Below are 27,808 nucleotides of genomic sequence, written 5' to 3' on the forward strand. Positions count from 1 at the left end.
TACATGGTATAGCTTATACCATGAATGAATAACATTCATTTAAGTTTGATGTTTCAGTAAGGCTATAAAATAATATTAGAGAAAGAATGAGACTTATCTGCGTATATGAAAGATTTCTAAGATAGTATATATGACAAAAGCAAGATGCAGAAAAGTGTATAAACTAGCAGCCCACATTTATTGAACCCTTACTACATGCTCCGTTCAGTTTTAAATACATTACATGTATTAAGTCATTTCATTCTTACAACAAAATTAGAAATAATAGCATTATCTGCATCATCTTTCAGAGATGAGTAAACTGAGGTACAGAGAGATTCAGTAACTTTTTCCAAGGTTACAGAGTAAGTAGCGGAGCTTGGATTTAAACCCAGACAACTATTCTTTCATCCTTGACTATGTATCATGACTGTCACCTTTCCTCACATCTGTATTGGTTGTACATGATTTTTAATTGATGCATAGTAATCTTTCATGGATATAACATGATTTATTGTACCAGAAAAGTTAAGCTAATACTTTTTTAGTTGTTATATAAAGTGTCCATGTGCCAGACAGCCTGAGTTTGACTCCTGCTGTATGACCTTTGGCAAGTTATTTATCCTCTCTTTATGTCAGTTTCCTCATTAAATAAAACTGGACTATTAGTACCTCAGTGTCAAATAAAGATTTGATGAGAGTATATTTAAAGTGTTTGTAACTGGTTTTTATTATGTAGTAGGTGCTCGACAAATAGTTATCATTTCTACCAGTTTTCCACTATTAAAAAAGTGAAATTGTTGAGACAAGATTATACATATTTTTTTGGCTATAGGATACAAAGTAGCTGTCCAGAAAAGTTTATCTACCATCAGAATAGGAGAGTGCCTTTTATTCCAGATCCATCCAATTTGAATATTATTACAACTTCTACCAATACTGTTTTTATTTGCATTTCTTTTGTTTGCATGAAGAAATCATAAATTTTGAAGTGAAATTAAATGAACAAAGACACAGGGTCTTTAAAAATCTTGGCAAGTGCTTAGAAGTTCCCTTCAGACTCATTATAATGGGCTGAAATGAGAATTTACCATAATATCTTCCACTAATTAAGCATTATTTTAATTAAACCTCAAGCCATTCTAAAATTAGTCTATAAATGATGTCTTACTCATTTGTGTGTGCGCGTGTTTGATTTACAAGTTAGATTTTTTCCCCTGCCTTTTATTGCTGATATTTATTTCAGCTAACTTATCATTTAAGTAATTGTAGGTGTGTGCTTAGGACTATTATATGTGTTTGTAATACTGTAGTGAAATATATACTGGAATTTCAAATAAAAAATTATAATCTTTCAGAAGTAGGGATTATCTGTACTAAAAAGACCCCTTTTTCCTAACTCACCTGTGTTTTCTTCTGTCCCCCCAAATGCATGTTTTCCAGTTAGCAGTGTAACATTCTGGATCACTTACTGTGTGCCGTGTAGTATCTGAAGTGATCTGCATGCATTTATTTCATTCTCATCACCACTTAGGAGGTGGGCTACTGTTTTTACTCTTCCATTTCTTTAAATCTGCAAATTTCAAACTGCTTTGCCTTGGTGACCCACAAAGACAATTCACCTTGATTCACAAATCCCTCCAACCCCTCTCAGTGTTGATCTTAACCCACTAAATTTATTTTATCATCCATTTATTTTATAATCGTTCACCATTCACAGTTTTTAAGTAAAGCACTGCCTTAAGTGCCAGTTCCAAAGCACGCATTATTATCTTTCCCATTTGGTCACCGTTTCATTCTGGACGGATTGTTCCCCAGAGATGACTTGCAGCGTCAGTTTCAGCAGTTTCATGAAAGACAGTGTACTTTAACAGAGCCAGGTAGACCAAATGTTGCCCAATACAGAGGCAGAAATGCCATGTCTGATGAGTTCGCGATGTGTATGTTCATGTTTAGAATTCTAGGAAGGCTGTTTCTAGGAATGTTTGAGGGATGCCGGTCGCCTTCCAGCATAAGGCAGCGACATTTCCTCAGGTTACTCATATTCATCAACATCTATGACTTTAGCTAAAACTGTAAGGCAGTTTAAAAGACCAAGTCTTTTGCTGTTCTTCAAAATCTTGGATTCCAGTGAAAACAGTATGGTTCGGCAGTGCGGTATGAAAGTACGTGTCACTAGTCATCTACTCAATCCATACTTAAAGCACTTGAAACCGAGGAAGCATTGTTGCCTCCTTTCCTTTCCCACTTACTCCCAGTTTTGAGTTGACATTAGAGTATTCAGATGCCTCATTGCACCACTAAGAAAAGCAAAATTTTGCAGTTAGGTTTATTAGTCTTGTAATTCATAAGTAGTAACTAATTACGTAAATAATTTTTAGTCTAAAAACTCCAGCCTATGGTTGGGTCTACCTTACATGTTACCTGAGATTTAGGAAAACAATAAAGTCGGGCAGCCCCCAGTAGAACCCTCTGGCATATTTTGTTTGTCTTTAGTAATGCTTATTATATCAACATTTCCATTTTCCGCACTTCACAAGTGATAGCATATTGTTCTTTATGGGTTCCTATCCTCTGAATTAAATAATTAAACAGTCCTTGTTACTTAATCTGCTTGATTATGGCAAATTACATGTATAACAGTGCGTCATATGTGATAACAAGGTGTTTTTATGCTGTTCTGCACGTAATTTGCATGCAATAATTTCTTTCCATCAATTATTAAGCATAAATTGGAACTTATTAGCCTTAACTTAGAAAAAGTTCATTGTTTTGGTGACTTCTATCAGGTTTTAAATTCTGATTTTTTTATTTTAGTGCGTGATGTGATTGCTAAATGCGCAGTGTTTCTTTACCTTTCTTTAGTGATGGTTAAAGAATCAAATTAGTAACTTTAAAGAGTAAAGTTCACAGTGAAGTAAAAGGATAAATATAGGATAGCCAGGGATATCTTTCCTGTACGATTTCCTGTGCCATTTCCTTTCAGTGGGCTTCTGCTAGCAAATTTTATGTCAGTCATTCAAAGGAAAGCAATATTTATTCCTTGGCCACTACTAAAAAAAATGTATATATTAAGGTTATTAAACTATAAAGGAAAAAAAATGAAATGATTACCAAAAAGACAGGATAGTTGTTATCTCTAGAAGGAACTAGGGTGCTAGCCTTCTAAATAAATGGATAGTTGTTATCTCTAGAAGGAACTAGGGTGCTAGCCTTCTAAATAAATGGAGGTTCTGTGGATGCTTACTTTATAACTGTTAAACCATACATACATGTTTTGTGAACTTTCGTCTCTATGTCTTATATTTATAATCAAAGTATTTGAAAAAGAAAAATACTTATTTGCAAAGTTTCATTAAGATGTTTGAGTAAGGGGAATTGTTAGTGTTATTTCACTGTTTTTGAAGTTTACAACTCAAAAAAACTTAAGAGGTTCTCTTAAAAGTGACTGACAAGCAAATACAACCTCAAGGGGGGAAAAAAAGAAACATTTAAACTGAAAATTACAATTCAGCTTTCCATTTTAGCAGTATGTCTTGGTAGATGTGGAGTAGACCTCTGCTGATTAGTTTACAAAGCTGTTTAACAAAGGCATATCTTTATAAATGTGCACTTATTAAAATGTTGTATTATATACTTTAAAAAAATGTTCTTACACAAGTACTGTTATGAGAAAGATAAACGGTCCAAAAGCCACATGTTGAAATTAAGATGAGAAAAATTCAGGGACATTGAACAGAATAATGGAAAAGGTATTCAGGAATTTTATAAAATGTCTGTACACACACTCATAATTGTATCGTAATAAAAGCTGAATATTTAAGTCAATTAAGTCATTGTATAGGAACATTAAATAGGAACGTTAACACATGCCTTTCTCTGTCCTTTATGTGTTTGTATATTGATTATGTGATTCATTAATATTAAGAAGCATGCAGTATTAGGAAAATGAGGTACGTACATGAACATTAAGTAAAAATACAAGAATGAAACAAGATAAGTTTCAAAAAATGCCACAAAGGAATACATAATTAATTATTTATAAAGAATGTTGGGCCATAAATGTGGTAAGTTCAGGGTAGATTAAGGTAGGATAGCTTTTGTCTGGGGTTTCATGAAGTAGTGGGAACTTGAATTATAGGAATTGGACTAAAGTACAGATGGGGGCTACCTAGGCAGGGAGGTATAGTGTGAAATAAATAAATGAGAAAACACAAGGTGGTTTCAGGAGAGTTTGATCAGCTTGGTTGGAGAGGATGGTTTATGTAGGAGAGTAGTGAGAGGCATAGCTAGAAAGTTGAAGCTAGATTTTAATGTGTTTTTGATGTGGAAAAGAATTACAATGCTTTTCAAAATTGAGTATCCCCATCTAGTAATACAGCCTTCTGGTAACACAGACTCGAGCCAGATTCGAATCTTTGCTCCACAGGTTGCTTTATATTTCCTGTAAATTAATTTTCTCATCAATAAAATGCTGAGAATAATTGTACCTACCTTGTTAGTTGTGAGAACTAAATGAGTTAATATATGCAAAGCACTTGGCAGTGCCTAACATATGGTTAAGTAGCATGTGAGCGATGTTCTGTGGTATCGGTTGAACAAAGAAGAAAAGCAGAAAAATTTATTTTTATAAGCAGTTCCCTAATAGTAATATATTTGACGTACTACAAGAAGTTGTATCTTTTTCATTGCAGTGTTTGGAAAATGGGAAGTAATGACAGCTGGCACCTGAACTAAGTACTTTTATAGGCAACACCATTCCAGAACTTCAGGATGAATGGGGATATGCCCCATGTCCCCATCACTACTCTTGCGGGGATTGCTAGTCTCACAGACCGTAAGTTTGGTTAATTTATCTAATTTACATTACTCTGTGTTAACTATAATTTTTAGATTATAACAAAAATTATTTGTAGTATCATAAATAAGAAAATTGTAGATTTTGAATGACAAACATTTTCTTTGATTTATTAGCTAATATGTGAAAGTAACAAAACTAGTGTAGTTAGCTAACAATAGGTAAGACCTTAATTTCTGTTTCACCCATTAAGAATTGGTGACGTGTGTTTCTTTAAAGGTCTTACATGCTAAACGGATAAATGAAAAAGTAAAGACCAAAGAAAATGACATAAAGCATTAAGAAAAATCAAAACTGAAACAGTGGTTTGCATATAGGAACTAATATAGACTTATAAAAAAGTACTAATAGAAATGGTAACTGAAACTGCCTTTCAAAGAAGAAAATTTGCTCACCAGCCATCTAATTTTCTTAGTGATGGTTATTTTGCATGGCATGTTCAGTAATCCGTTGGAGTTTGTCATAGATGTCAGCAGCATATTACACTCTGAACAGTTAAGTTAAAAGAACATTGTCATTCTTTTGATATTTATGTAGTGTAATGCAATTTTTTAGGGACTTGCTGTTTTGGTAGGCAACTCTCATAACGCTAATTCTTTGTCCCGGGGTGATGGTGCCAAAAGCTACCCACAGTGTTAATTGCTATGTCAGCTATCTGAATAAATAAAGGGAAAGAGATACGAGAGGGAAGGGTAGAAGGTGATGAGATGACCTACTTGTCTTTGTATAGCATTATGCAAGACTTAGGGCTTTATAATGAATGAGTTATGAGAAAACTAACTTCAAGAAATGTTTTTATCTGTGTTCAGTATCCCCCAAATACTGTTTCTGTTGTTAATTTCCATCTGGTTTTAGTGGGGATAAAATACGTACCGTGTTTCCCTGAAAATAAGACCTGGCTGGACCATTAGCTCTAATGCGTCTTTTGGAGCAAAAATTAATATAAGACCCGGTCTTATTTTACTATAAAACCGGATCTTATATAATATTAGACTGGGTTTAGTATAGTATAGTATAGTATAGTACAATACAATACCCAGGTCTTACAGAATATAAGACTAGGTCTTATATTAATTTTTGCTCCAAAAGATGCATTAGAGCTGATGGTCCGGCTAGGTCTTATTTTTAAGGAAACATGGTATACTGTGTAGGTGATTAGAAATTAAGCCAAAAATAAAGACATTTTAGTTAACTTTCTTAACTTTTAGTTTGGACAAATTAATAAATATCCTTTTGTGAAGAGACGTAAATAATTGAATTTAAACTACCATAAAACATATATGTCCTTTTGTTCGCTGTTTAGAATAGAATGAAGAAAGGAGAGAACTATTTAGGAATTTATAACTTAAAGCAAAATTCTAAGATATTCTTCTTCCTCCAGAATTCTATTCTATGAATGTTCTCCTGCTAAAGTGAGCTATTTGTGTTTGTATAAATGTTAAAAAATACTTTGTTCATCTGGTAAAGAGTCAGGTATTGTTATTTGGTTTATATGAAAGTACTAGTGATTCTGATAAATCATATGAGAAAAAAATAAATGAGATTAATTAATGTATTCTCAATTTTGGGAAGTTACTTCATTTTAACCTTACCTTTTTATCTATTCATTTAGCTGTTAACTTAATACAAATTTAAGTAGGAAAAATCAGGACAAATATAAAGGAGCTGAGTTTTATTTTCAGAGAGTAGTATAATCTATTATGGTCCAAGTGATGTTTTGGGAGTTTAGAGTTGACTGGGGTTTGTTGAGGGAGAGTAGGAATGCCTTATAATAATATGTCACGTTGATATTTGTAACTTACTTTTAATCACAAAATATATGTCAGCACTGAAGAGACTTACTACACTCACTCAATTTCTGATAATCTGATTTTATTCCAAATAGTCCTGAACCAGCTGCCTCTTCCATCCCCCTTACCTGCTACAACTACAAAGAGCCTCCTTTTTAATGCGCGAATAGCAGAAGAGGTGAATTGCCTTTTGGCCTGTAGGGATGATAATTTGGTTTCACAGCTTGTCCATAGCCTCAACCAGGTATCGACAGATCACATGTAAGTACAATCTAAAATAAAGTGTGAAAAGTTTTGTTCTTACTAAGAGAATCAGGATTCCTGGTTTTACTTTTAATTTCAATAAATTAGATATATAGTTTATTTTTAAAATATATCAATATCCAAATGAGAATGTAGCCTTGCTATAATGAGATATTAATGAGATTTAAATAGGCCATGGTTACTTTGAGACGATAGTTCTGGCCCATGTAGTTCTATGAAGATCTTTTCTGCACCTTTGAAATAATCTTGGGATCCATCAAGATGGATCTGTGCAGAGGTCTAAAGTTGCTCTTGAAGCTAGCTCCCTTTTTCTTGGTATTGTAGAGTGGTTAGTTAGAATTCCCAGGCGCTAGAGACTGTGCTGCTAGCGTTATTTGGAGTATGCTCGCGTGTTTTTCCTGGGAAGTATAAGAAGAATTCAAGGACTAACGCCATGGAAAGCTACTACAGAATTTGGGACTAATTTTTCCCAGGATTTAGTGTATAATCTGAACAAGGGTTTGTGGTTTTACACATAGATTTTTAAAAAACAACATAAACTTAAATTATATAGCATATTTATAAAATTTTTGCATGCAAGTATACTTCGTAAAATTTACTTTTTACTGCGAAAGCAGTATATATACTTATAATACCATCAGAACACAAAAGTGAAATCTCCCGTATTCCTTTACATCCTACTACACAGTGGTATTCATGCATCTTTCCATTCTTCTTTTCTTTTTTTAATTTAAGATCATTATTTAGGGGGATGAGGATAAAGCATATTATAATGGAGAGGTCTCTGCCATTAGATGGAGTACATAATTTGGAGCCACTTTTAAGGCTGATGACTCTAAGGTGAAATATCAGATGAATATTCTGATAGAGAAACTGAGAAATGGTTGGTTTCTCAGAAATGATTACTTTCTCAGGAGGAAGTATAATACTAATATCTTGCCACTCCAGAAATTCAACAATGTCTAAATATTACATCATTTTTGTTATACCTGTATGTACTTAATCAACAGTTTTTACCAAATTCTACCTTTAAAGAAATAGGGAAATAGTACATATACAGTTATGATTTATTTTATGGAGAGCTACTTTTAAGATTTTCCTCAGAAATTTATTGAATCTTATCATTGGACACCATTTTTATAAATCTTTCTTATTAGATTTAATGAGTGGAACAGTGACATGTAGAATGTACAATTTAAAATGCTGTCTATGGTTTATCATTAGTCTTCTATAGTTATGCATTTAATTTGCTACTTACTTTCAAGTTTATTGAAAATTATGATTATCCTTAACCACTCATTTAGGCATTTTTTTAACCTCCTGATGACTTTGAGAAAAGGATATGAGATGGAAAAATTACCTAACCTCTGGGCCTTGTCTTAACTAATGTGGCAGCATATTTCATTTGGAGACCGTTCTCAAAACGGGTAGACTGACTCATATGCAGATATAAGGGAGAAAATATATTTCAAGCCCAAATATCAACTTCTGTGCATAATTATCACCTCTATACCCTTCCATCATTTTGAGTAGTTTGCAGTAGACTATTTATTTTCTACTTTGAAACTAATGTGAACATTCTTAAGTAAACTCATAGTTCCATAAAATAGGTATTGGGCTTTATTTTCCTGTTTAAAGTATGAAAAAAAGGTGTCCTGTGAAAAACTCTCCTCTGTCATTTTTGATAATTCTATTTCTTCCAAGGATAGCAGCCTCAATCCATGAAATTGATAGACATCCTGTGCGATTTGTTTTTATACCATAAGTCTTCTTGATTTTCTGCCTCAGCCCTTTCTGAATATCACCAGTGAATTGCTATCTAACCAGTGTAGAATAGTGAATTCTTAATTAATCAATCACTATTTTAATTTCTGATATTTATGTTTTCAATGCCAGAGAGTTGAAAGATAACCTTGGCAGTGATGATCCAGAAGGCGACATACCAGTCTTGTTGCAGGCCGTCCTGGCAAGGAATCCTAACGTTTTCAGGGAGAAAAGTATGCAGAACAGATATGTACAAAGTGGTGAGGTTCTTAATAATTCAATTTCGTAGTATATTTTTTTGTGGGTCCATAACAGAATTTGTTTCACATGTAGTAATTAAATTGAAATGTCTCCTTTAACAAGCAAGCCTATCATCAATGAATGCTGCGTTGATCCCTTGAATCAAGCCAAGAAAGAAACTAAATGAATGTTAATATTTGTGCAGTTTAATACGTAACTAAATTCTTTGAAAATTAGACAAAGCTTAATGTGTATTTTGTTAGATATTTCAGAATCTATTAGTTTATTCAAAGGTTTATTTTTAAAAATCGTATAATTAGTATGAAAGAAGTCTTTTCATTAATCAAATAATAAAAATATTTACAGAGCTTTTCAACATGCAGTAGTATATGTATAAATAAATATACCTAGTATTAGTTTTAGTATTGATGGTGATTACATTCAAGGTTATGTAGTAATTGGCTTAGCACTCCTGTTGCCTTAGAAACAGAAAATATGTTTATAATAAGTTATTTAAGGAAAAAAATCTATTTATAATAAGTATTATAAAAATCATAAAAATACGACGTTCAACAGAAGTATAATTTTTATGTAGTAAACGAGTACCTTTGAGTTAGGTGCATTGTTTTGGTCTTAAGCTTACTGAATTTGGCAAGCCCAAGTGTTTGCTTGGCTCTGAAGATTAAAATAGAAGGAAATAGTTTAGACAGCTCCAGAAGGTCCAGCGTAGTTAATTGATTAACCGTGTTCAAGAATATTGAGAGATTTATTGGAAACACCTCCATGAAGCTTCCCATCCCATCTCCTAGTTTTCTTTTGTTTTTTTAATATTAGTGTGTTGATTTTGTATATTTGTGTGCAAATTCTGTTTTTAAAGCAATTATATAGTTAACTATCCATTCCCCAAAGTGAATCCATGGACATACCTCTGCCCAAATCAGTTTTCAGCAAATTAAAGGCAGGTATGCAGGGCAAGACTGTATCTTCACCAGAGCTAATAAGCTAGAATGTAGTAGTAGGAGAGAGACGCGAATGGTGAAAGGAAAACTAGAATTGCACTTGCTCTGGAAGAATGTTGGAATGAAAGAAAACAGAGATCATTGATTTCAAGAAAGACTAATAGGATAGGAGCATTTAGTGTAGGATAAAGTAACTATAAGATTGAATAAAGTAAGTCTTCTAAGGCTATTTATACTACATCTAGGTAACTTACATTTTTAAATAATTTGGGTAGTAAATCACTAATAAAAAACTTTTAAAGATATTTACCTTTCAGACACATATTTTGTTTCGTACTACACGTATACTTATTTTTAAGTCCAAAATGTTGGTTGATTTCTCCATATCCTACTTTGTAAAAACATAAGCTAGCATTTAAAAATTAATTAATTACATGTTGTGAGTTTTTAAAGCATTTTTCTAGTGATACTTGGCTTTAAAATTTTTAAAGGTGATTCTTATTTGCTAGTGTAAATGTGAGTCACACATGGTGAAAATTTAATAAGCAAAACACTTTATTTGTACTTCTTTGGAGCTTTGAAATAACCAGAAAGGACTATTAGAATTTCATTTGTCCATTTTAATTTTAAAGCCATTGCTTTCAAACTAGTAAATTTCAGCTTGTGCCAGTGATGACTGTTAGTTAATTCGGGGGAAATTTTTTTTAACTCCCATCTTAGGGAGTATTGCTCTCCCTGTCAAAAAAAAGAGAAGAGAAGAGAAAGAGAAGAGAAAGAGAAGAGAAAGAGAAGAGAAAGACCCCAGCAACAATAATTATAATAATTAAATTATTAAATTATGGAACATATGATTTAATATTGAATTCAAGTAGGAAGAGAAAGCTCAGAAGTTGCGATTTAGACTATATATAAAAGAAAAGAGTAGTATTACTAGTAGATTTTGAGGTGATTTTGAGCACTCATCTCATTCAACTACTACTTTACAGCTAGAATCCCTTCTACTCTAAAAGGCACTTTTCACATGAACAGCAGGAAATGAAATGTGGGAATATGATGTGATACCTGAAGCTCCCAAAAAGATTGGCTATGAATATCATTAAAAAGTTCAGGGTTAATCGGAGATTCTTATCTCTGATTTTAAAAATGTTTAAATAACTGAATTTTTCTATATATCATGTATAACAAAATGCCATTTGTGTAACAATTGAAGAAACAATATCTAGCTTGAAAAGAAATGTGAGAATCTGAAAGCCAACCTCACATTTTCCCTCATTAATCAAATATTCATTTAATCCTTAATATGTGGCAAAGAATTACTGTGGAAGAATAGAAGCATTCTGTTTTGCACCAAAAGACTTTCAGATGGAATGTAGCTGCTCAAACTTTGGGCCATTCAATAAAGTACTTTTAAAAACCTAGGTCTGAATCACAATGAAACAAATAGTGTTGTGAAATTAAGCTCCTAAGGATGGGAGATGTATGTAATGAAGTATTCCATATAATCGAAAGACCACCCAAAGGCCTGTTGTAGAAGGATTTGTGTAATAGTTGATCAGGAGGTAAAATGACTTCTAAAAGTTCTTTTCAATTCTAAGGCTATGTGATAGGACTTTAAATAAGTAAAATTAAAAAAAATTAATCTCTATCGCAGCTCTTAGATTAGTTACAATAAAAGAATGTTTTAGTCAAACTGGTTGTGCTTGAAATTTACAGTTTCTATGTTTTGCTCTTCAAAATGAACATGTTGGTTAAAAAAGAAAAGAGCAGAAAACTTTTTGAGTGTTTATGAAAGAACAATTTATTTAAATCATTGAAAGGATACTTTATCATTAGAAGATAATAACATGTTTACCATTTTTGTGTGTTCCATAGGAATGATGATATCTCAATATAAACTTTCTCAGAATTCCATGCATAGTAGTCCTGCATCTTCCAATTATCAACAAACCACTATCTCACATAGCCCCTCCAGGTAATATATATATACATATGTATGTATCATTTTATTATGTCTTGTTTTCTGTGGTAAATACGCTTGTGAATATACAGTGTATACATACATTTATGTAATGGTGAATTATATGTAGTTCCTAAGCTGAAATGCTTAGCCTTAAATAGTAACCCACATGAACATTTGCCTTAAAACATTATATGTGGAAATGCTCTCTAATATACTAATTGAAATAGCTATCATTTTAGTAACTTAATTTCATATAGACAAAAAAAATGTGTTAAAATAACCAATGTGTTTGAGATAAATAGAGTAGAATTTGGGGTGCATGGCTTTATATACCTTAAATAGATGAATACCTTTATGCAAATAAAATAAATGTATTACCTCAGTTTTTATAAACTGTGTAGTGTAACTCAGATTATGAATTGTGAATGATTTTTGTGCATCTGACTATTTTTCAAATTTTTTCTGTCTGCATAGATTTTATTTTATATTAGAATTTGGAGAATTTTATGACAGTGAAATTTCAAGGAAGAGCATATTTATTTCATTTCCTGATATTGTTTATTTGAATTTTGGGTTTTAGCCGGTTTGTGCCACCACAGACAAGCTCTGGGAACAGATTTATGCCACAACAAAATAGCCCAGTGCCTAGTCCATATGCCCCACAAAGCCCTGCAGGATACATGCCATATTCCCATCCTTCAAGTTATACAACACATCCACAGATGCAGCAAGGTAAGAAATGTTAGTTATTTAATTATAGAGAATACCTGTTACTCCAAGCAAATTCATGTCTTTCTTTTCACAATGTTTAAAACAGAAACTAAAATACTGTATACTTATTTGTCAATAAATATTCCTTTTAAGATGTGGCTTAAATCAAAAACATGCTACATTTATCATTTGGAGCTTCATAATTTGGAAAGTAAAAAGAGTAGTTTCAATTGACTTTTTGGATTAGGTTATTATACAACTTGAGTATATCTACTTATGAAATTAGGAACGACTTTTTTTAATTGGACTTTCTTCCTACAATACACTAAGCCAAAGAAAAATTACATTTTAAATGGTAAAGTTTATATAGTATAAATTTTACTATAAAGTATATGCAGTGCTAGTAAAGGAAAATTAATAATCTTAGATGCAAACACTCAGATGAAGCAAACACAAATTACTCTTCCTAGCAAATTATAAAAGAAAGAGAATGTTAACTCCATAAAAGGAAAAGAAATTTCAAGTAAAGAACAGTACTTTCCCTAAAAAATAAAAATCTGGGATTAGAATACTAGTTCTCAGTTGAAGTCAAATGTGATAATATGTCTTTTTTAAGATTATAGTGCCTTGCGATGCATGTCATGGCTGCTAAATAATTTATTATTAGTATAAATTTGTACTTTTTTGGAGAAATTTTAAAAAGAAAAGTGCAAAATAATACAATAAACATCCATGGTTTTGTCCCCCATAATTAACAGCAAATTTTTAAAATTTGCAGTCAGTCATTAATTTCTATATATATTCTTGTTTTTTGTTATGCATGAGGTCCAAATTTTCTTCATTTATAAACTTTTAACTAATAAGCTTTTAACTTAATCAACTATCAAAACAGCCCATGACTGCTTTTCCAAATCTAGATAATGAAATACTAGGTTGAAACTATTTCATATACTAACTCAAGGAAAAACCAGGAGGCAAATCACCCATTTGGAATAGACACCTCTAAAATTACAGAATTTAGTGTGAGTGCTGAACATAAGTATGTATGTGGGCTCTTGATACTTGTAAAATAGTATACTCTGGCATAATAAGTAGGAGGAGCATTTTAAATGTAATTAACAGGAGGAAAAATATTAAAAGAACACATTTGTTGCTGATGAAAATGTCCACATACCCATAAGTATGTGTATGTGTACGGAAGAGCATAAGTTTTTACTCTAAATACTGTTGCTGTTTTTTAACAAGATGAACCTTGCTTTTTCAAAAGAGTAAGTTGAAACCACAAACTCAAAAGAGAAATATAGTTTGAGGGTCTGTTCAGTAATGCGTCATTTCTTGGAAATTCTCAGATACTTGAACTAAAAAGTTATTCAGAGATTAGCCCCACTCAGATATAAAAGTTACTATAAATTGGAAAATTTAGTATGGTAAGGAACAAATGGGTAAGTAAATGAGACAGAAAAGAATCCAGAATAAGGCAGCTATATATGGGAATATGTGAAAGATAACATTTAAAACAGTTTTTAAATTTAAAATAGTTTTTAAATTTTGCATTATAAAAAATTTAATCATGCACAAAAGTTGAAAGATGAATACAATAAACCCCTTCACCAACTGGTACCATGACTTATTTGCCTTTAAATACATCTGCTAAAAAGAAAACTCTCCTATATAAACACCAAATGTAATAATTTACCCCTAAAAAAATTAAGAACAGTTCGATAGTATCATCTAATATCCAGTCGACAGTTTTCACCAGTTGTCCTAAATAAGTCATTCATAACCTTTCTTCTTTTCAAAGCATGATCTAAATCTAACCTAGTTTCTCACAAATTGCATTTGGTTTTTACATCTCTTTTGGCTCTTTTAATCTGAAACAGCCCCATATCTTTTTTTCCCCACGACAGTAATTTTTGTTTTTATGAAGGGTGTGGTACTTTTGTAGACTATCTCATATTCTAGACTTGACTGTTTCCTTATAGTGTTGCTTAAATATTCCTCATATTTCCTGTCTATTAGCAGTTATCTTTAAAAGCTCTATTAGTTTCTGGTTACATGTTTTTGGTGGCAAGAGTACTAGATAAGTTATGTGCACTTTATGTTGCTTCACATCAGAAGGCACATATTGTCAAGTGGTCCCAGTATCCGTGGCGTTTAGGTGGTGACCACGTCATCTCTTCATTGTATCAGTACTGTGTTTTTTCCTTGCAGTTAGTAAGTAATCTGAAGGTGGATACTTTGAGATCATGTAAATATCCTGGTCCCCATTAATCTTTTACCTAATAGGTTTAACATTAGATAATGATTCTCATTTCATCATTATCATTGGAAAATGGTGATTTTTCTAATTCTGTCATTCTAAAGATGGCATTTTTAAATCAGTATGTAAGAATGGATTATTTAATAAATCATGTTGAGTTGATTGGCTAGACATTTTGAAGTTTTAATTGGATTCCTAAATTATCTGGAGCAAAAGTGTTCTAGACAGATAAAATATTTACATGTTTTTTACATGTATTTTAAGTCATAAAATTATAAGAAGAAAACATGGAAAGTTTTGGTACTCTTAGAGTCGAGAAGGCCTTATTTATGCAGACTTAAAATCTGGATTCCAGAAATGAAAAAAAAAACAAAGCTTAATTATAAATTTCTATGTAAGAGGAGAGACCATAAATAAGGACAAGTTAAATATGGGGGAAAACAGTTTCAAAATTTAAACACAAAATAACTAATTTTTAACACACCAAGATCTTATAGAGATTGATAAGAATAAGACAAAAGTAGACTAAAAAAGTAGACAATTTACTGAAAAGCAAAGCAAATTGGATACAGAAATGTATGTGAGAATGTACGTATATGAGAATGTAGTCAACCTGGCTCACAATTAAAGAGATGTGAATCAAAATTAAAGTGAAATACAACTTTTTATAGTTATGTGATACCTAGTATCAACAAGTGTGCAGGGATTCCCACAGTCTTGATAGAGGTATAAATTGGTACCTTTTTAGAGAGCAATTTGACAATATCTATTGTAATTTAAAATGCATATACCTCCTCCTGTAGTTCAAAAATCTGTCTCCCTTAAAGGGGAGGGAAGAAAACATGGTCAGACAGTTTTATTCACATTCTACTAAGCATCCAGTGAAGATATGTTTTAATCATAAAACATTCCAGTCATCGTCTGTGAACATGGAAACATTTCTAAATATTACAAAACCAAATAAGCAGTGCTATCAACCTCTGTGATAAAATTTGATGTATACGAGAAATACATGGATTGATTAATATTAGACAATATAATTCAGATTAAGAGGATGGGGATCCTGTGAGCCTTTTAATAGTTGCCAAAAGAGTATTCAAAAAGAAATTCGAGGGCCGGCCCAGTGGCTCAGGCAGTTAGAGCTCCGTGCTCCTAACTCCAAAGGATGCCGGTTCGATTCCCACATGGGCCAGTAGGCTCTTAACCGCAAGGTTGCCAGTTCAATTCCTCGAGTCCCGCAAGGGATGGTGGGCTCCGCCCCCTACAACTAAGATTGAACACGGCACCTTGAGCTGAGCTGCTGCTGAGCTCCCGGATGGCTCAGTTGGTTGGAGCGTGTCCTCTCAACCACAAGGTTGCCAGTTCGACTTCCGCAAAGGATGGTGGGCTGCGCCCCCTGCAACTAGCAACGGCAACTGGACCTGGAGCTGAGCTGCACCCTCCACAACTAAGATTGAAAGGACAACAACTTGACTTGGAAAAAAGTCCTGGAAGTACACACTGTTCCCCAGTAAAGTCCTGTTCCCCTTCCCCAATAAAATCTTAAAAAAAAACAAACAAGAAAAGAAATTCGACTTCCATTAATGATTTTTGAGTTTTCACTGGAGAAGGATAGACTGGGACAGCCTTATCCTGACAACCTTATTCTGATAAAGGCAAATCCACCTAGTGGTGAAAAATTAGAAACATTTTCCTTGAAATCAAGAATAAGACATGAACGCCTATAATCAACTGCTTTTATTTAGTGTATCATTTATTTATTGGGTGTCTTAGTCAATACAGGAAGATAAGCATAAAATATGTATAATTATTTGTAAGGAAGAAATGAAAAGTTTCATTTTTCAAGTGATATGATTGTTTTCATAGAAAATCTAAGAGAAGCTACAAACATGGTTATAGAATTAATAAAAACACTCCACACGATTACTGGATACAAGATCATAATATTGAAATTAATTGCATTGCCTCTTTATACACCTAAAATAAGCAATTATAAATATAGTCTTTTAAAATATTATTAAAAATTTCAAGTAAAACAATATGATACCTAGGAATAAATTCTCTTTGTGGAAAAAATTATAAAACTTTTGAAAAAGATATAAACGAAAACCTAAGAAAGTGAAGAGTTACGCATTCTTCACGGATGGAAGAATTCAATAGGGTAAAGATGAGAATTTTTCCCAAATGTGAAAATTTATTACAGTATCAATAAACATCCCAAGCAGGATTATAAAAGCAACTTAAGCTGCTTGTAAAAATTCATGCAGAAGAATAAAAGTTCAAGAATAGGCAAGATCATTTTGAAATGAGATGAGATACGGTTCCATCTAACAGGAATCAAGATTTATTGTAACATTAGTCCAGGAATCAATGAGTAGAACATGGTGAAGTGGAATTTGATAAAGCGTCTAGGAACATACCATGGACAAATGGAACTTGATACATATGGTATATATCTTAATGGGGAAATAATGGTTTCTTTAATAAATGGTACTGATGCAGTTATCCATATGGAAAAAGTAAAATTGGGATTCCTATCTCACACTACACATAAAAATAAATTTTACATGGATTAAAGACAATGTGAAAAACGAAAACTGTAAAATTTTCAAAAGAAAATATAGGAAACTGTCTTTTTATGGTACTGTGTTAAGGAGGGAATGAATGGCCAATACACTTAAAGATTCTTGGCTTCACTGTTTATCAAGGGTGCAAATTTAAGTGGCAGAGACATTTCTCATCCTTAGATTGACGAAAGTTGTTGGCAAGGATGTAGAGCAGTAGGAACTCTTATGCACTACCAGTAGAGTACAAATCGGCATAAGTAATTTGGGAAGCTATTTTGTTAATATTTGCTAGGGTTTAAAAATGGACATATCTAGCAATTTCACTCCTAAAACCATTTGTAAAAAAAAGTCACGTACAATAATATACATCGCAGCATTGTTTATAACAAAAATACTGAAGCAATATAAACATCTAACATAAGAATGGATAAATTATGTATATTACTCAGAAGAATATATATAATTTTTAATATATAAATATAAAACTACATAATATATAAAAATGGATACATTTCAACATAATATTGAATTAAAAAGCAAGTTTTAGAAGGATACATACATTTACCATTTATATAAAGTTATATGCAAAACAATGCTAGTTATTATCATTTAGGAATATATTCATTCATAGCGAAGGTGTCAAGATGTAGGTAGATTGAACTCAAATCTGGTGGTTACTTTTAGGGAATTAGGGGAAGGGAATAGAGGAGAAGAATATGCAGATATATGGAGAGCTTCGACCATCTCTACTGTTTTACTTCATTTCAAAAATAGAGTCATGTGCCACTTACCAGTGAGGATGCTCTCTGAGAAATGCACCATTAGGCCATTTCGTCATTGTGCGAACATCATAGAAAGCACTTACAGAAACCTGGGTGGCAGAGCCTACTAAGTCTAGCCTATTGTTCCTAGACTGCAGCATGTTACTGTACTGAAAACTGGAGGCAGTTGTAATGCAGTGGTAAATATGGGTTTGTTTACATCAGCATCACCACAAACATGAGTAGTGTGTTGCATTACAATATTACCATGGCTACAATGTTAACGATAGCTAGGACATCACTAGGTGATAGGAATTTTTCAGCTCTGGTATAATCTTATAGGATCACCATGGTATATGCAGTCCGTTGTTGACTGAAACCTTCTTATGTAGCACATGAATGTAGATCTGAATGACATGTAGCACCGTGTTAAGATGTGATCAAGATCTGCATAGTCAGTGTAGGAGTGCTCATTATATTATTCTCTGTAATGTCTGCATGCTTACAGTATGTCATGTATAATTGTTGTCCTTGAAGAGTTTCAACAGTTTATTTTTATAAAGCTTTTTTTAATTCTTATTAATTTCAGCATCGGTATCAAGTCCCATTGTTGCAGGTGGTTTGAGAAACATACATGATAATAAAGTTTCTGGCCCGTTGTCTGGCAGTTCAGCTAATCATCATGCTGATAATCCTAGACATGGCTCAAGTGACGACTACCTACACATGGTGCACAGGCTAAGTAGTGACGTATGTAACGTATTAGTTATCATTAAGGTAATAAAAGAGCTCTCGTATTTACCTGATAACCTAGTGTTTCAATTCCACAATTTAAAGGATATCTACTTATATCAAGGATTATACTAGATCTGAGAATCCAGCTATGAACAGGATGGTTCCTGTACCCACAGAGCCTAGTCTAGAGCAGAGTTGGTAAACTGGCCAGTAGTCTGACACAAAAAGTAAGAATGGTTTTTACATCTTCAAGGAGTTTGTAAAAAACAACAACAAAAAAGAACATATGACAAACTGTATGTGGCCCCAAAATCCTAAAATATTTATTATCTGTTCCTTTACAGAAAAAGTTTGCCAACTCCTGGTCTAGAGGTTTAGGTTCTTAATGAAATGTAACTTCATTTTTAAATATATGCTCATACAAAAATGTTCTCTTAAATAATGAACCTTTATTTATTAGTACTTAGCTCTTTTTCCCTCTAAGACCTGTATAAAACTTTTTCCCTGAAATTTAATGCTGCTTTGATGTTATTTAAATATTCCATGTACCGGAAATTTGTCTTGTAATTGGTTTGGTGGTATTATATAAGTTACATGTACCTAAAGAAATACAGAGATGACAGTGAACTCGTGAACTCTCAAGACATTTACAGCCTGGTAGGGTGTTCACAGCTCCTTTTGTAGAAAATAGCAAACAAAAGTGGAGCATACTAGTAATACCAATTTTTTTATTCATTGCCATGCGTAGGCTGTTGATTCTTTTGGATACAATTTCAATTCTTCTAAGATATACCACGAAGAAAACAGGAAAGTGCAGAAGAATTATGCTTTTGAATACCAACACTTTACCTGTCAGTAATTTATGTCTTTTATTGGTTCTCTTTAAGATTTCTATAAGGCCTTTCTTATCATTCAAGATACAAATTTTATACTCTATTCTTAGGATGGAGATTCTTCAACAATGAGGAATGCTGCATCTTTTCCGTTGAGGTCTCCGCAGCCAGTATGCTCACCTGCTGGAAGTGATGGAACTCCTAAAGGTATTATTGTAACTAAAATTTCTTTCAGCATTCATATTTCAAGTTGAGTAAAGAACTCAGATTTTTTGATGGAGATACCAAAAATTATTGTTTTTCATTTACTGTGGAAAAAAACAAATCTGTACTTATTCCTAAACTATTGATAGTTTTTAGATACATATATCACTCTCACTGATAAATCGAGTCATCTTTGCAAACCACAAACTTCTTACCTCTCTTAAACATTTAAAATTATTGATCAGCTTTCTCCATCCTCTACCCCTTTCATATCGAATCTACCTGTTTTCCTCCTACTTCTTTCATTGATTGTTTGTCTTCATTAGCTCTTCTCTCTGCTCTCTCATTTCTCAAGATTTCTATCTTTAAACTTAATCTTCCACTGTACTTGTTTTCTTGGCTATTTGACTCAGTTTTGGTAGCAGCATTTATTACTTTTGTGAACAAGAAGCCCATATCAATGTCTTTGGCTCTGGTCCTATCTCTCAAGTTGTGATTTTTCATTTCCAGATAAACCTTCCTCGTATCTACCTGGTATTTCAAATTCATGTTCAAATTTGTTCACACTGTTTTTTCTGTCATTCTTATTTCTCTTTATGCTGTTCCAGTTCTGAATCATCTTAAAGTCTTCTCACTTCTTATGTAGTCATTGATCAAAATCTGACCTGTTCTGTATTACCTCCCTAAATCTCTTAAATCCGCTTTCATTTCTGCTTATTAAAATCCAATCTGTTCTTCAAGTTCTAAGTTAATGACTGATCTTCTATAGACCCTCCGCTAATCTCAAGACATTAGTTTATATTTTTTCTAATAACTTATACTGTCTTATGGACATGAATTTTATTTTATCTTCAAATTACAAAGAACCTTATGTGATCTTCTGTGTATAATAGGTTCACAAAATTGAACTTAAGTCAAGGTTTGGGCTATTTTTTAAAAATACTAAAAAGTTTGATAATTTGAATTACCATTTTATTGTAGAGACTATTATACGCCACTTTAAAGCATTAGCTTATAATTTATTGCAGTTTAGCTGCTGATAAGCTCTATCCATGAGTATTTCTTATTATAGCCATCTAAAACATGAACTGATCTCCCTTTTTATTGTAAAGATTTTTTATTTTTTTAAACTTGTATTTATTTTAAGTGTGTTTTTCCAGGACCCATCAGCTCCAAGTCAAGTAGTAGTTTCAATTTAGTTGTGGAGGGCGCAGCTCACACTGACCCATGTGGGGATCGAACTGGCAACCCTGGTGTTACGAGCATTGCGCTCTAACCAACTGAGCTAACTGGCTGCCCTTGTAAAGATATTTTTTTTCACAGATATTGTCCCAACTTTTTGATCAGCGACATTCTTTATACAGTGAGAGTTGAACTTTTATGAGCTTTTCAAAATCTATAATTATGTGAATTTTCAGGGATAAAAATAACTCAGTTTCTGGAAGAGATAGCAACTTCCAGAGTAACTTGTATTTGTTAATTTGGCATCAGAGTTAGGTACATGGCTCACAAGTAATGTCAGGGTGAGAAGTCATTCAGATGCCAGGGAGGAGTAACGACGGGATGGGTGGTTGGCCCAGATAACCAGCCTGTTTTTCCTCTTAACTCTTGAGGAAGGATGGACGGAGAAACGGATGGAAGGATGATGGATGGATGGGTGGATGGGGATGGATAGATGGATAGGAAGGAAGGAAAGAAGGAAGGGAGGAAGGGGGGAAAGAAGGAAGGATAACAAGATATTAGTTGGTGCAAAAGTAATTGCGGATTTTACAGGTTTTTTTAACCTTTTAAACCTCAATTACTTTTACACCAACCTAATAGAAAGAAAACTTTAGAACAAACAACCTCATGAACACATTATTCATCAGAAGTCTCTACTTGTGTTCACGAGGAGTGTTTCAACTAGTTTTGAAGGTATAGCATTACTGTATTGTCACTTATTAATACTTAATGTTTCTATCACAGTATAAGAAAATGTAAAAGTTACACAATTGTTCATTCTTGCCTGTTGAATTGTTTTTCTAGGATCAAGACCACCTTTAATTTTACAGTCTCAGCCTCTACCTTGTTCATCACCTCGAGATGTTCCACCAGATATCTTGCTAGATTCTCCAGAAAGAAAACAAAAGAAGCAAAAGAAAATGAAATTAGGCAAGGACGAAAAAGACCAGAGTGAGAAAGCTGCAATGTATGATATCATTAGTTCTCCATCCAAGGACTCTACTAAACTTACATTAAGACTTTCTCGTGTAAGGTCTTCAGACATGGACCAGCAAGAGGATATGCTTTCTGGTATGGAAAATAGCAATGTTTCAGAAAATGATATTCCTTTTAATGTGCAGTACCCAGGACAGACTTCAAAAACACCCATTACTCCACAGGATGTAAACCGCCCAATAAATGCTGCTCAGTGTTTGTCGCAGCAAGAACAAACAGCATTCCTTCCAGCAAATCAAGTGCCTGTTTTACAACAGAACACTTCAGTTGCTACAAAACAGCCCCAGACTTCTGTGGTACAGAATCAGCAACAGGTATCACAACAGGGACCTATATATGATGAAGTGGAATTGGATGCATTGGCTGAAATAGAGCGAATAGAGAGAGAATCAGCTATTGAAAGGGAGCGCTTTTCAAAAGAAGTTCAAGATAAAGGTAAAATAATCTCATTACTGCCATTTCATACTCTGGGCAAATATATAACTATAATGTCAAAAAAGTTCTTTTTTAAAATTATTCTTTTTTCCTCATATTTTATAATTCTTTATGCCTCTCCTCAGTTTTATTTTTATTACTAATGCTCAGACCTCAGAAATTAAATTCTTAATTTCATTTTTTATCTGAAACAACTATTTGAGATTTAGTAATTCTGTATCATAAGTCCATCACCTATTATGTACCAAGTGATTTTTATCTGTGCTTATCTACTAAAGTGAACATTAGCGTTTGTATGTCATGCATTTTTCAGACATTACATTAAATAGTTGTGTATCTTCATCTTTTTTCCTATCAAAACAAGGTTAACTGCTATAGAATTATTTTTAATCAGTACTTTTAAGAAAAGTCTGTGTATGTGCTTATTACACAATTAGATTTTTCACTTGGTTTTCAATCCTACCATCTCTTAGTAATGTGATACATGTTTGTAAAAAAAATTATGGAAGAATTTTAAGTTAATATTAAATAGCAAACCTTAAGGATCAAGGATCTTTTGTTAGTGAATACAGTTAAATGTTCCCTTTTGTCTGACTAGTATATTAGGATGGAGTTTCAAGACACCTGTTCTATGAGTATATGGGTTTTTTTTCATGCTTTATAAATAATTATAATTAAATGAAAGCAGCTGCCTATTAAGTTCTTGATTATTTTAAGAGAGACTGATGAATCAGTGATTGAAATTAGTAATATAATTTATGAATTTGCTGTCTTTGCAGATGCATGTACATACTTGACTACCCCAACCAAAGCATACTTTATGATTTAATTTTATAGTTAAATATTCTAGATTGATATGCAGTTCTCATATTTTTTTGGTGATTGTATAAATAAAACCTAATGTTGAGTGGAGCTCATTTTTATATATGATTTTGTTCATAGGTGACAGGATCTTTTCTAGATAATTGTGTTCCTATGCTAAGAAACATGCTGAAGATTTGCATAACGGCTTTTTTAATGTTATTGAAAATAAACTATTTACTAATTGTTGTACTACAATATTTGCTAAATATATACATCATATCTATAAATATATAAATGCAAGTAGATTGCTAGAAGCCTTCATTTTATTGTCTAGGGTACTGGAATTTCTTATTTTAACCAGTAAGTCATTGACGTTAAGGATAAAATAAAGTGTTGTTTGTTCTTTTCTCTTTTCTCAGTGGTGTAAGGTTCAGGAAATAAGTATACTATGTGGGCCCCTCCTCTAACCTTTTATAAAAGTGTATGCATGTCTAATGAAGAGAGCGATATTCTTTAGCTTCTCTGATAATATTAACATACCCCTGAATCCGGTGATAGTTCTGCAAGAAACATACAAAATTGTAATTTCTTGACCAAGAATTATTAGTTGCCTTGAGAACTGAAGTTTTGCATGACATTTTAATCTTGTGTTTTGGAAAATTATGTTCTTAGGAAGGAGTGTAATTTTTTTAAATGATTTTTTAATGGTTGGTAGGAACAGAAACAGAGGAAATTGTGAACTTTTTTTATTAACTTGCCTGAACACTTATTGTATCATACTTGCTGAAATCAAAGTTTTTACCTTTAAAACCTGAATGAAAAGAAGGATAGTTAATAGGGCTAATTTCATATTAGCAAACTTATTTTAGACCAGTAACTTTTCTTTGGGAGAATATAACAAAATCAACAGACAGCATACTGTTCTTTCCTATACTTGTAATACTGGGGATGCCAAAAAATGTACATATTTTAAGAGATGTTATTTGTGTATTACTTTTCGAAGTCGAATTGAATTACTGTAGCAATGTGTCGTATGACATTCGCTCAAAAGATGGCTCTAATCAAGTGAATGCTAGCGTCATTCATTGTATTATAATTTTAATACAGTTTTTTCCTTTCTTAAAATGTGTATACATTTTTTTGTCACCCTCTCTCTATATATTTTACTTTTAATTATCTAATCAATTTTCTCTGTAGTCTGATGGTATGGCTATAGCAAATTTAATTGAAAAGTTGAATGAGCAAAGTTGACTTAGAATTTCAAGCTCTGTAAGTTGACTTACAGAGGTAGCTGGTGCTGTAAGAATTAAAGGGTGGGCTGGTTAGCTCAGTTTAATGGTTAGAACGTGGTGCTCTTAACAACATGGTTGCCGGTTTGATCCCCACATGAGCCACTGTGAGCTGTGCCCTCAACAACTAGATTGAAACAACTACTGTGTCTCCCTAAAAATAAGACCTAGCCGCACCATCAACTCTAATGCATCTTTTGGAGCAAAAAGATGATATGCATTTTGGAGCATCTTATCGGCTCTTATAGTAAAAAAAGACCAGGTATTATATTATATGTATCATATTATGTTGTATTATACCTGGTCTTATAGTAAAACAAGACTGGGTCTTATATTAATTTTTGCTCCAAAAGACGCATTAGAGCTGATGGTCCAGCTAGGTCTTATTTTGGGGGAAACATGGTACTTGACTTGGAGCTGGTGGGTCCTGGAAAAACACACTTAAAAATAAAAAGAATTAAAGGAAAAAATGGTTATTAGAGATACCTGTTTTTTAGTTTGATTTAGATGAATATATGTATTTTCCCAAATTGGTTACGCTGATTTGCGGACATCACGTTATTGCTCTCATTTCTAATTTGTGGGGTGGCCAGTTAGCTCAGTTGGTTGGAGCGTGGTGCTGGTAGCACCAAGGCTGCCGTTTGATCCCCATATGGGCCACTGTGAACTGCGCCCTCAAAAAAAAAAAAAAAAGTGTGTGTATATGTGTGTGTGTGTGTGTATATATGTATGTATGTATGTATATCCTAAATCATTTCTAACTTGTTTTTTGAAAACCATGTTCCCATTATTTCATGGCTTTATTATTTGAAAACCTTTGGAATCTAGGAATGACCTAACAACTTTGATTTGAACCTTGTCATTTTGTATTCAGTGTCTGTATTTTGTGATGGGATAGAGTTTTATATATAAGCAGTTCCGTTTGAAATTTTGGAAAGATTAAATGTTTGGTATGTTTCTCCAAGATTTTATGTGAGGTTATAAATAAAAGCAAAATTTTCTGAAGTGGTAGTTTTTAGTCAGCCCTTGAGAGATGAAACACTTCTTTGAAAAGAATTGATCACTAGTCACCACTACATTGTAGGACTAAATTGTAAAATTGACAGTTAGTGTATTCTAAGTCTTGGCACTGAGAACCTTATTCTAACTATTGTGTTGGCGGTGGTAAGGAAGGAGCAAACAGGACTACTTGCCTGGTCTACATGGTTTTACTAAGAGCTCTGATCTAGGGTCTGAGCTTGTTTCCTATTATATTCATTTGTTATGAGAGAAGCATTCCCTTCCAGAACTTAAAAAAAAAAACAGAAATAAAAAAATCTGTACCTTGTAAATAAGATTAGAAACATGGTTGTTTGATAATTATGGAATTTGAGAAAAGGCATCCAGTACTCTTAAATATTTGACCTAGGCTGTGGTAGAACCTAATTTACCTCTCTTCCACACATAGAAGACACTTTTCTGGCTGCTTGATATACATGTCCCTTTGGCCTGTTCTCCCTTCTTTGGATAGTTTTATAGACACTGATAGGTTAACTCTCTGTAACCTAATATTTTATAATATTCCTAAAGGACCTTTTTCTCAGTCTCTTGCTTGTATTTTAACGTCTGTAATTACAGAAATTAATTTTTAAAGGCTTTTCATCTTTGCTTCTGGAATAACTTATCAAAGACATTAATATCTCCATGTGCTGAAAATTTCTGCTTTCTTTTGTCAAAAGGGGGGTTTTCTTTGTTCATCTTTGCCTATTTCATCTTTTCCCAAGGTCCACTTTCCATGTTAGCAAGTATAAGGAATGGCCTAGCTACACTAATGTTTTTATAATGTTACAATATTCTTGCACTGTAACCCTTATCAGAAGTAAATTACTACCTACCTATTTGGAATAAAAGACTGGGATTTTGAACAGGAATAGGACAATTAGCCACTTAGCCTGTGCTGTGGTTTAGGAGTGGGATGTTTTCATTTATTTTTCATCATTGGCTACTGTGTGTACAGTTGTGCTTTCTGCTTTAACTGTTTTCAGTTATCACTTGTAATAGATGTAAGCAAGAGATATACTATGTTTTTTATAAGCATAATCAAGTACAGAATTTTTCTAAGGGCTGGATCTTATTTTCAAAATATTAACATCAGGATGACAAGTGTTGCTGGTTTTAAAATTATGATATCTTTTTGTATGCATTTTCTTCAGGAATATATGCATTCTGATAGCTAATCTTATGATTTCCAACGCTAAAGAAAGCTTAAAGGTAATCAGTATCCCAGATATTGAAATTATTCTTCATAGAGATGGCTTTCCATCATTAGGTGAAAGTTATGATGTAATGAAGACTGATAACAAAAGTGGGTAGACAAAATTGACCTGTGCAGATTCAGAGCCACTTTACAAGAATTAAGTTCATGGTGGAATTGAATCAGATCAAGTGAATCAGAACCTGCATTCTTTTAATGTATCCAAGAATCCTTGCAAGCAGTAATGGAATTTTCCCGGGTTTTACATGAGAGGTGAAATACTTCCCAATAATTGAAAAATTAAAACTTTCTATTTAGCACTATTTTATGCATAGTGCAAAAAAATTTAAGATTTTCCCTAATCTTAATGTATTACAGTAAATGCTTTCATAAGTTTTTATTATAAAAAAAATCATAGAATCTATAGTTTAAAATAACTGAATCAAACATAATTTTGAAATTAAACTGTTTGCTGAATTTCTGTTTTAATGATGAAAGATAAATTGGAGTGAGGTTAATGATCTTTAAACTCTTATGTATTTTGTAATCCTTTAAAATTTAGCCTTTAAGATATTTTAGTGTTTTTCTAAAGACAGATTGCTCATAAGGATGCGCCACAGATTTCTGAAGAGAAATGTTCAGGTGCCTGAAATCATAGTCATTATAGTTCTCAAGTATGCTTCATTTCATTAAGAAATATAAAAAACTTATACTATTTAAATTTCTAATAGATTCTTGTCATAAGGTTTAAGGGATAACTATAAGGTAATAAAGCATCCTATTTACGAGGTAACAATTATTTGGTATGCCCAATGGCAGGATGTAAAGATTATTTTGTGTGGCAGGACATTCAAAAATACGGTTATATAAGCATAAATTTATTATTCTGAGTGCTTTTTTTCTTAGGTATTGATGCAAAAAGCTTCATGTAAGTTTTTACCAGGT

General features: G+C 32.7%; 1 protein-coding gene across 3 annotated transcripts in view; it reads left to right on the forward strand.

The window, feature by feature from the left end:
• The window catches only part of NIPBL (NIPBL cohesin loading factor), a 187,182-nt gene that overhangs the window by 75,944 nt on the left and 83,430 nt on the right, over nucleotides 1-27,808 (forward strand). For all 3 annotated transcript variants that reach the window (XM_033109936.1, XM_033109938.1, XM_033109937.1), the window contains exons 2-9: nucleotides 4,674-4,816; nucleotides 6,723-6,888; nucleotides 8,788-8,915; nucleotides 11,727-11,826; nucleotides 12,395-12,546; nucleotides 18,703-18,863; nucleotides 19,792-19,888; nucleotides 21,911-22,537. In XM_033109936.1, coding sequence (XP_032965827.1) covers nucleotides 4,753-4,816; nucleotides 6,723-6,888; nucleotides 8,788-8,915; nucleotides 11,727-11,826; nucleotides 12,395-12,546; nucleotides 18,703-18,863; nucleotides 19,792-19,888; nucleotides 21,911-22,537 — 1,495 coding nt within the window. In that variant the 5' untranslated portion in view covers nucleotides 4,674-4,752. The remainder of the gene's footprint in view (nucleotides 1-4,673; nucleotides 4,817-6,722; nucleotides 6,889-8,787; nucleotides 8,916-11,726; nucleotides 11,827-12,394; nucleotides 12,547-18,702; nucleotides 18,864-19,791; nucleotides 19,889-21,910; nucleotides 22,538-27,808) is intronic.

The sequence above is a fragment of the Rhinolophus ferrumequinum genome, chromosome 7, assembly GCF_004115265.2.
Source record: "Rhinolophus ferrumequinum isolate MPI-CBG mRhiFer1 chromosome 7, mRhiFer1_v1.p, whole genome shotgun sequence".
NCBI classification, from domain to species: domain Eukaryota; kingdom Metazoa; phylum Chordata; class Mammalia; order Chiroptera; family Rhinolophidae; genus Rhinolophus; species Rhinolophus ferrumequinum.